A 9,723-nucleotide genomic window follows, 5' to 3' on the forward strand; every position below is an offset into this window, starting at 1 on the left:
CAGTATGATGACTCTTGATGAAAGTATACACTGGTGTAACCACCATCATGCTCACCATACAGAAAATTTCCATCACCCTAAAGTTCTTTCATGCCCTTTTTCAGTCAGCTGCTGCCTCCTCTTCAGAGCCAGATAACCACTAATCTGTTTTCTGCTTCTTTTAATTCAGCAGTTCTCAACATGTGGGTTGTGACCCACAGGAACTGTATTAAAGGGCTGCTGCATTAGGAAGGTTGAGAACCAATGTCTTAATTTATTTTGCTTTTTGTAGAATTTCTTTCTTTCTCTTTCTCTTTTTAAAGAGACAAGGTCTTGCTCTCTTGGCTAGGCTAGAGTGCTATGGTACAATCATAGCTCACTGCAACCTCCAACTTTTTTTTTTTTTTTTGAGACAGAGTCTCACTAGGTCACCCTCAGTAGAGGGCTGTGGTGTCACAGCTCACAGCAACCTCCAACTCTTGGGCTTAAGCGATTCTCTTGCCTCAGCCTCCCAAGTAGCTAGGACTACAGGAACACACCCCGCTAATAAAAAAAATTTTTTTTGTAGAGATGGAGGGGGTATGTGTCACTATTTTGCTCAGGCTGGTCTTGAACTTGTCTCAAGTGATCCTCCCTCTTCAACCTCCCAAAGTGTTGGGATTCTAGGCATGAGCAACTGTGCCTGGCCCCTTAGTAAAATTTCATATAAATGGAACTGTATAGTATGTATTCTTTTGTATTTGGCTTTGCTGGTTTAACATAATTTTGAGATTCATCCATTTGTTGCATGTAACAGTAGTTATTCCTCTTTGTTGCTGAGCAGTATCCCATTATATGGGTATCCCACAATTTATCCTTTCATCCACTAATGGCCATTTGGATTGTTTCCAGCTTATGCCTATCATAAATAAAGCTGATATGCACATTTTAAAATAAGTCTTTGTGTGGACTTTTATTTTTCTTGGATAAATACCTAAGAGTAGAATTGTTAAGCCATGTGGTAAGTGTACATTTGATTCACTGTTAACAAACTGTGAAACTTTTCCAAAATAGCCAAACATTTTACATTTCACCAGCAATATGTGAGAGCTCCAGTTATTCCACATCCTCAGCAACACTTGGTATTGTCAGTTTATTTAATTTTAGCCATTCTAACAGGTGCATAGTGGTACTCCTTGTGATTGAGCTTCTTTTGATTTTTTTTTTTTTTGAGACAGAGTCTCACTATGTCACCCTCGATGAAGTGCTGTAGTGTCACAGCTCACAGCAACCTCAAATTCTTGGGCTTAGGCAATTCTCTTGCCTTTGCCTCCCAAGTAGCTGGGACTATAGGTGCCTGCCACAATGCCCAGTTATTTTTTGGTTGTAGTTGTCATTGTTGTTTGGCAGGCCCAGGATGGATTTGAACCCGCCAGCTCCAGTGTATGTGGCTGGCACCCTTGCTGGTGAGCCACAGGTGCCAAGCCAATTTCTTTATTTCTTTTCTTTTTTCTTTTTTTTTTTTTTTGACAGAGTCTCACTATATTTTTTCATTTTTTATTTTTTTTATTTTCACATATACATGTGTTCATAGGCTTCCACTTTTTGCCTTCACAAAATTAAAAAGACTCAAAATTTAACAACAATAACAATGTTTAAGATAGGGACCAGAAACGAAAACCTCGCAAAGAACGAACAAAGACAAATACATTCAGAAAAGAAATCAAACGATTGCTGCAATGAAGTATTAAGCAATAACAATAATAGTAATGTAAAGAAAGTAACATTCACATTGTCAAGTAAGAGTATGTCTATTATAGAACGCTTTGACTCTGAGGTTCAGTATGGAGTCATCAATTAACTTCTTATATATGTTTTTTTCCCAAAGTATCAAAGAATGGAGTCTCACTCTATTGACAAGGCTAGAGCATGGCCTCAGCCTAGCTCATAGCAACCTCAAACTCCTGGGTTCAAGTGATCCTCCTGCCACAGCCTTCAGAGTAGTTGGGACTACAGGTACCTGCCACAAACCACCACACCAACACCAGAGCATGCATTCCAGGGAATGGCCATTTGGCTGCCCTGAGTGCCAGGAGTGTTTCTGGGAGACCTGGAAGTGGGCCAGGTACTGTCAGATCACCCAACCAGCAGCTCAGGGGGCTGGGGGCAAGGGGCCCAGAAGCTGTACAACTGTGGGACTTAAGGGAAACAGTTCAGGCAACAGGTTGCTCTGAATCAGCACAAGACTCACAATGAGGAAGTGCCCTACGGATGTGGCCAGTGTGAGTGTGGCTTCGAAGAGTGCACCAAACTCCTTTGCCACCATTGAACCCATACCAGAGAGAAGCCCTACCAGTGTCCCCAGTGTGGAAAGGCATTCAGTCAGGTATCTAACCTTGCACAACACCAGAGAACCTGTTAGGGTGGAAAGCTCACTAGGTACTTGAGGGACAAGAATGATTTTTCTAAACCAAGCCTAGGATATAAAAGTACAAAATTATTTTATCTTCTTAGAAGGAGTGAGACAGGGAAAGTAAATGGGGAAGGAGAGGGAGAGACGAGAGCAGGGAGATGTCGTGGCATCTGAAAAAAAGAAATGATACCCACATTGAGGTCAAGTGGCTATTGAACTTCAGGGGGGCAAAGAGAAAAAAGGGGAGGGTGATCCTCTTGGGTAGTGCAAAGGTGGCCGGGGGGGCAGTTAGAGATCACTTTTATAAGGGACTGTGGGGGGTGCGCATATTCCACAGGTTGCCTGTCAGGTTAGGGTCCTTCAGCTCAAACTTCTGGCAGGCGGGGCTAGCCAGATGCTTTGTGTCTTTGTCTTAGAGGAGAGGAGGAGGAGGAAGGGAAAGGGGTTTGTGGGGGCTCCATTAGGTCCTCAAACTCTTGGGCTTTGGGGCTTCTCTTGTCTCAGCCTCCCAAGTAGCTGGGACTACAGGCACCCACCACAACACCCAGCTATTTTTTGGTTGTAGTTGTCATTGTTGTTTGGCAACCCTGGGCTGGATTGGAACCCGCTAGCTCCGGTGTATGTGGTTGGTGCCTTAGCTGCTTGAGCTACAGGCACCGAGCCAGGTCTGGTGTGTTTCATCCACACATTTGTAGTAATGAGATTACCGCAAATTGCCAGGGTAGTCACATAAAATTTTCAGTAGCATCAGTAATAGCACAGAAATGCTTTCAAGGGTGGCGCCTGTGGCTCAGCGGGTAGGGCGCCGGTCCCATATGCCGGAGGTGGCGGGTTCAAACCCAGCCCCAGCCAAATTAAAAAAAAAAAAAAAAAAAAAAAAAGAAATGCTTTCAAGTGCGTTTTCAATAATCTGCATTTATTGGTAGCAAAATACTAGTTTAGAAAGTATCTGAGACTCAAAGGTTACCATGCAGGCCCCCCCTTTTTTTTTGAGACAGAGTCTTATTACGTCGCCCTCAGTAGAGTGCTGTGGCGTTACAGCTCACAGCAACCTCAAACTCTTGGACTTAAGCAATTCTCTTGCCTCAGCCTCCCAAATAGCCTGGCATAACGCCGGGCTTTTTTTTGGTTGCAGTTGTCATTGTTTAGCAGGCCTGGGCTGGGCTCGAAGCCACCAGCCTTGGTGTATGTGGCTGGCGCCCTACTCACTGAGCTCTGGCGCCGAGCTCACGTAGGCCCTCTTTATAAGCCAGCTGGCCTAGTGGACACAGCACATGGAATGTGAGATAAAACATCTCACATGGAAGCAGCAGCTGAAACTGCTCCATCGTTAACAGAAGTCTTGGTTCATATCACAAGCGTACAAGTGTGGCTAACACAGCCAAAATCCCCATGTTCCCAGTATTAGATACAGATTTGGCAGAAATCAGTTCACAGTGTAGATTTATTTTAATGTAACAACACTACACTATTATGAAATGGAAGAAGGAAATAAAAGTATAAATACTTAACCATTAAACCTTTAGCAACTTGGGCTATATCTAAATTTGTAATTTATTTGACTAACTTCATTTAAACAAAAATTAAATCCCTTCACTTCAAGTGACTATTAGGTTTAATTCATTAAAACCATACTTACGTGAAAATTAAAGACATTTATACCTACCATACCTACAAGAGAAGGCCAAAAAGCATCAATAAAACATGGATCACAGTACAGCAGAACAGAAATCAGAAATTTGCTGGTAAAAGTTTAGAGATAAACTATGGTTTCACAGAAAATGTTTAGCAATAAATTAAGACTTAAAATCCCATCTCAAACTGGCTTTTACAAATAGAGGATTTGTTATCATGTAATTAAAAAATCTAAGGGTATAGGGCTTTCTCAATTCTGGCACATCTTGGTCTAGGACAGTGGTTCTCAACCTGTGGGTCGTGATCAAACCCACAGGAACTATATTAAAGGGTCACGGTATTAGGAAGGTTGAGAACCACTGGTCTAGGGAGGTAAAATAATATTAACAAGGCTAGATTTTTCCCTGTCTTACAGGTTTGCTCTGAAAAATAGCCTCAATACTGGCTTCAGTCTAAGGTCCAATCTAAGGCTCCGCAGTTGCAAGTACAGTGGAAGTACTGGCGTGTCTCAATAGCCCAAGAAAGAAATCCCAAAATCGAGGTTCATGGACTTGTGCCCCTCCCTAAAACAATCACTATGGCCTGGAGAATGGAATGTTCTAATTGGTTAGGCCTAAATCATGTGGTCCCTCTTGGAGCTAGAGGAGGGAGTCAACCCAATTGGATTGTGAATGGAAAATAAGGGTGTAGGGGTGATTTCACAAAGAAAACTCTGGATGCTATTATCAGAAGAGGGCATGGATATATTGGGCAGACAACAAAAAATAACAGATGTCCACTATAACAAGCTTCTAGCCCCTCCCAAGGGCAGAGAGAACTAATGGCACCTCTTTTTTTTTTTTTTTTTTTTTGAGACAGAGCCTCAAGCTGTCACCCTGGGTAGAGTGCTGTGGCATCACAGCTCACAGCAACATCCAACTCCTGGGATCAAGAGATTCTCCTGCCTCCACCTCCCAAGTTGCTGGGATTACAGGCGCCCGCAACAATACCCGGCTATTTTTTGGTTGCAGCCGTTAACTGTTGTTTGGCGGGCTTGGCCTGGATTTGAACCCACCAGCTCAGGTGTATGTGGCTGGCGCCTTAGCCGCTTGAGCCACAGGTGCCAAGCCCTAATGGCACCTCTTTAGACCCTATCATCATGTTGCTATTAGCTCAATAGTGAGTTCCAACCTGATTCTATCTTATCTCCAACTCCCTTTACCATTCATTCTAGCTAACCCATGTTCTGTATCACCATATAATTATCTGGACAATTTCAATTTCAAATATTCTCTCTCCCATAAACAAAATTTTATATTTAGTAGATCATATATTGTGATTGATCATTGCTTTGGAAAATACGGTCATGCTGTGTTGTGTCCCTAGGAAAGCGGCACAAGAGAAACTGACACTGCGTCATCCTTCCACACCCTTCACCACTAAAAGCTCAGGTATATCTGAAAAGGCTGCCACTGGAGTTTAATTAACAGCTGGTGAGTTTGGTCTTCCCTCTGTCTAAAGCAAAGAAACTGGAAGCTTTCGCAGTGGCCCAGATAGTTAATTGTGTGTGGGAGAATTTATAACACAAAGCTGAGTACTAAGCCTGCAGGCAACAGCTCTGATTGGCCTCTACAGAGAAGCAATTAAGACAAAACTGATCTGCCTAGAAACCACGAACTAAGTATTAGCCTCTGAGTTCTTGGGCAAATGCACCACACGATGGCGACAGCAGCAGAGCATGGTAACGGACCCTGGGACATTCACCAAATCCCAGCAAGAAAAATGTGTGGGAACTTCCAAGCTGAGAACAAAGGGATGGGAATTCCTAGAGAATATAGCGAACTCTGAGGGGCTGTTTAGGAGAGAAATGGCGACTAGAACCTTTTCAAGTGAAAATGCCTATCTTCATTTTTGTTTTCTGCAGAAGTCATGGTCTTATATAAGTAGGAGATGCCAGCTCACTTTAGCTGGAATAGAGCTCCACCTTCTGGACAGCAAGTCCAAATTTCCACCTGGGAAAATGCACCTGTAGGAAGAATTCCATTTATAGCTCAGGGAGGGCTCAGGAATAATTTGGCAACATTGTGTAACATTTGACTCTTAAACAAGGTTTTTTGTTTTTTTTTTAAGCAATAGCAGCTTAAGAAAGTTAGGTGGAAGTCAGTGTTCAGCTTATCACCAATGGCCCCTTCTTGAAAATGTACCTTCTTCATTTTTCTTTCACATGTTAAATTCAAATCACACACACACACACACACCATTCATTTTTATTTTGCATATATAATTCATATTTGGTACATTAGCTTTTGATTAAAGCTGGAGGCATCCTGTTGGATTGTAGTTCTGAAAAAAGCATTTCTATAGGGCCAACCAAAGTAACATGATTCAAGCACTCATCATATACATATTTTTAGAACACCTATTCCATGCCAAGGTCCTTGTTGGGTGAGGAGAATAGAACAGTGAGCAAGGCAGATGTCATCCCTGCCAGGACTGTAGCTTTCTGGCACCCTGCTTTGATACAGGGCTCATACAGACTGGCCTAGGCTTTCTCCCTTCTCCTCCAAATAGTCCTGTTTTTCAGAGTGAAATAATGTTCTTTTCAGTATACCCTTGTCAGGTTTGTGGCTGCTCAACATCTTTTGAATACTCATTGTATCCTTGGGAATCTTCCCCAAGGCAGAAGATGTAGCTCTTTTCCCATCCTTTCTTGCAGCTAGGGCACCTAGGTGTTGCCAGTTGGTACAACCACATGATTCTTTGATTCAGAGGAAACGAGGCAAGGATACAAGACTCACGAAGAATTCATTTTCAAGAAGGGCTGAGGGAAGAATCTAGATATCCAGGGCAGTATTAATGAAGTCTTCAGCATCCAGTATCCTGCAGTGTGAGCTGTGCTGGTGTCTCACTGCAGCTGGTTCACAGAATGGTTTGTTTCTGGCTGTGCTGGCTGTAGGCCCCTCTGGCTGGACTAGAGATAGCCAACTATTAGCTACCTAAGATTCTCAGTTGCTTATCTTTTAAAATCAGCAAGATTGAGGCTCAGCGCCGGTAGTTCAGTGGTTATGATACTGACCACATACACTGGGGCTGGCAGGTTCAAACCCAGCTGGGGCCTGCTAAACAACAATAACAACTACAAAAAAAAAAAAAAGTCAGGCGTTGTGGTGGTCGCCTGTAGTCCCAGCTACTTGGGAGGCTGAGGCAAGAGAATTGCTTAAGCCTAAGAGTTTGAGGTTGCTGTGAGCTGTGATGCCACAGCATTCTACCGAGGGTGATGTAGTGAGACTCTGTCTCAAAAAAAAAAAAAATCAGTGAGATTGAGTTCTGCTCTATGCAAAGAACTATGACTAATACATACTGTATACTGAACTACGGTTACACACCAGAGTCTACGCTGGAACGTTCCTGTGTTACTTAAACTTCTTAACAATCATTTAAAGTACAAATTATTACACATTTTACAGCTGAAAAAACTGAGACCCAAAAAAGAAACTTCATTCATTCTTTTATTAAAGGCCTACCTGCCTTGTGCCAACCACCAGGAATAAAGTATGGAACAAAATAGTTCCCCGTAACTATAAAAGAAAAGAATGGCATACTGTTCTTTAAATGTCCCCTTGCTAAAATAAGAGGCACAGCACAGCAGCTGTCTGGAAAGGACCTTCTGCCAGTCAGGCCCCATTTTAAATATAGAAAGACCCTAAAAATAGCTACTCATGTATGTTCCAGCCTCAACAGGTGATTGGCCTAAAAGGAGGGAGGAAGCTAGGCCTCGGTGAAGGAGAGTGGAAGGACAGTGCGGTGTTGGCGGTCGTAGCTTTTCCCACCGCGATGGCTCTGCCTCTGAGGTCCTTGAGTCGGGGCTTGGCAAGCGCAGCCAAGGGAGAACACGGAGGGTCAGGAGGTGAGTGGGGCACGGCCTGACCCTGCGGCTACCTGACCTTGCCCACCTGTTCCTTCCCCCCCACCCCCGCCCCAACCTCCCACTGGGCCTCCTGGGTCCAGGCGACGCCCACCACCTGCCCACTGTCCCCCAGACCTCCAGCCCCATGGCCTCCCGCTTCTCTCTCACTCGCCTTACCCCCAATCCCACCCAGCCAGCACCTGGCGCCTCCTGACCTTGGTGCTGGCGCTCCCGAGCGTGGCCCTCTGCACCCTCAACTGCTGGCTCCACTCGGGCCACCGCGAGCGCCCCGAGTTCGTCCCCTACCACCACCTCCGGATCCGCACCAAGGTAAGCAGCGGGGCCACCGCGCCAGCGGACAGGCGACCTTCAAGCCGGGACGCTGCTGACACCTGCTCTCCCTCTCCCCTCTCTCCACAGCCCTACTGCTGGGGGGACGGCAACCACACTCTTTTCCACAATCCCCACGTCAACCCTCTGCCCACGGGCTACGAACACCCCTGAGGCCTCAGCGGGCACCCCAGGGAGCAATAAAGATGTGGAAACTGTGTCTTCAGGCTCAGCGTAGAGGATGGGGTGCGCTGGGGCCGTGGGGCGACACCAACAGGTGTCCGCAGCCGCTGCTATGCGCACGCGCGGTGCTCCACGTGCTTTTCTCAAGTCACTGACCTAAGGTGGGAGGCGTCATCCTTCATGAACAGGCAGGTGATCCCAGCTCCCTCCCTCTCTCTCACTTATTAATAATTTAATCAGGTCTCTCTCTCTTTCTTTCTCTCTCTCTCTCTCTCTCTCACACACACACAAACACACACACCCATCTTTAATAATTAGGAATCTGGGCTGTAAAGGGCTTTCATACATACTGAATCCTCACAGTAACTCTAGGAGCAAGATGTAATTTTGGTTCCTCTTCTCCAGAGGAGAAATCTGAGATTCTCAGTGACTAAATGACTTGCTCAGGTGGCTCACCAGAGGCCCCCTGGGGACCCAGGGCTGCAGACCCTGTGGTATCAAGAAGCCTTTCTGGAAGGCTGGTTCTCTTGGCCTCTCATCTGACACACAGTGCCTGAACTGACAGCATCTGTGAATCCTAGCTAGCTGGAGATAGATAACCATGATTTCAAACATCTTTAGTGAGTCTTCTGTATTAGTTTAGGAAACCAAATGCTCCTTTCTGGAAGCCTGGCTCTCTTGGCTTATGGAGACCCTGTTCAGGGAGGACATGGGTTCAAATGAGTTCCAAACATTTCATTTACCTCCTAGGATGGTCTGCTCCCTTGCCATTATTAAGGAACCTGAAGCCTGTGCTGAAACCCATGACTACCATATGCATGCACACACGTGTGCATGTGCGCGTGCACACACACACACACACACACACACACACACTTCCATTGACCCTCTCGCCTAGTACTACTCATGGCACCACCAAGAAAAAAATAACCAGCTTGGTGCCTGTAGCTCAAGCAGCTAGGGCGCCAGCCACATACACCAGAGCTGGAGGGTTCGAATCCAGCCTGGACTGGCCAAACAACAATGACAATTACAACTTAAAAAAAAAATAGCTGGGCATTGTGGCGGGCGCCTGTAGTCCCAGCTACTTGGGAGGCTGAGGCAAGAGAATCGCTTAAGCCCAAGAGTTGGAGGTTGCTGTGAGCTGTGACATAGCACTCTACCCAGGGCGACAGAGTGAGACTCTGTCTCAAAAACAAAAACAAAAAACCTCAGGCCCCAGTCACCTGAGAAAGTGAGGGAACTCTTTCTATAGCCACAAATGGGCTTCCCCATCTATTCCTAGAACAATACTCGGGTTCCTGAATTAGAGCTCTTC

The 9,723-nt window shown here is 45.3% G+C and overlaps 1 protein-coding gene across 1 annotated transcript; it reads left to right on the forward strand.

Annotated features, from left to right (window-relative positions):
• The first annotated feature begins 7,734 nt into the window (after positions 1 to 7,734).
• On the forward strand, positions 7,735 to 8,442 carry LOC128561248 (cytochrome c oxidase subunit 6A2, mitochondrial). Its single transcript, XM_053555193.1, has 3 exons — positions 7,735 to 7,892; positions 8,086 to 8,222; positions 8,313 to 8,442. The coding sequence occupies exons 1-3, from the start codon at positions 7,820 to 7,822 to the stop codon at positions 8,394 to 8,396; spliced, it is 294 nt and encodes a 97-aa protein (XP_053411168.1). The 5' UTR covers positions 7,735 to 7,819; the 3' UTR covers positions 8,397 to 8,442.
• Positions 8,443 to 9,723: the final 1,281 nt, after the last annotated feature.

Source organism: Nycticebus coucang, chromosome 12, assembly GCF_027406575.1.
Source record: "Nycticebus coucang isolate mNycCou1 chromosome 12, mNycCou1.pri, whole genome shotgun sequence".
In the NCBI taxonomy this organism is placed as follows: domain Eukaryota; kingdom Metazoa; phylum Chordata; class Mammalia; order Primates; family Lorisidae; genus Nycticebus; species Nycticebus coucang.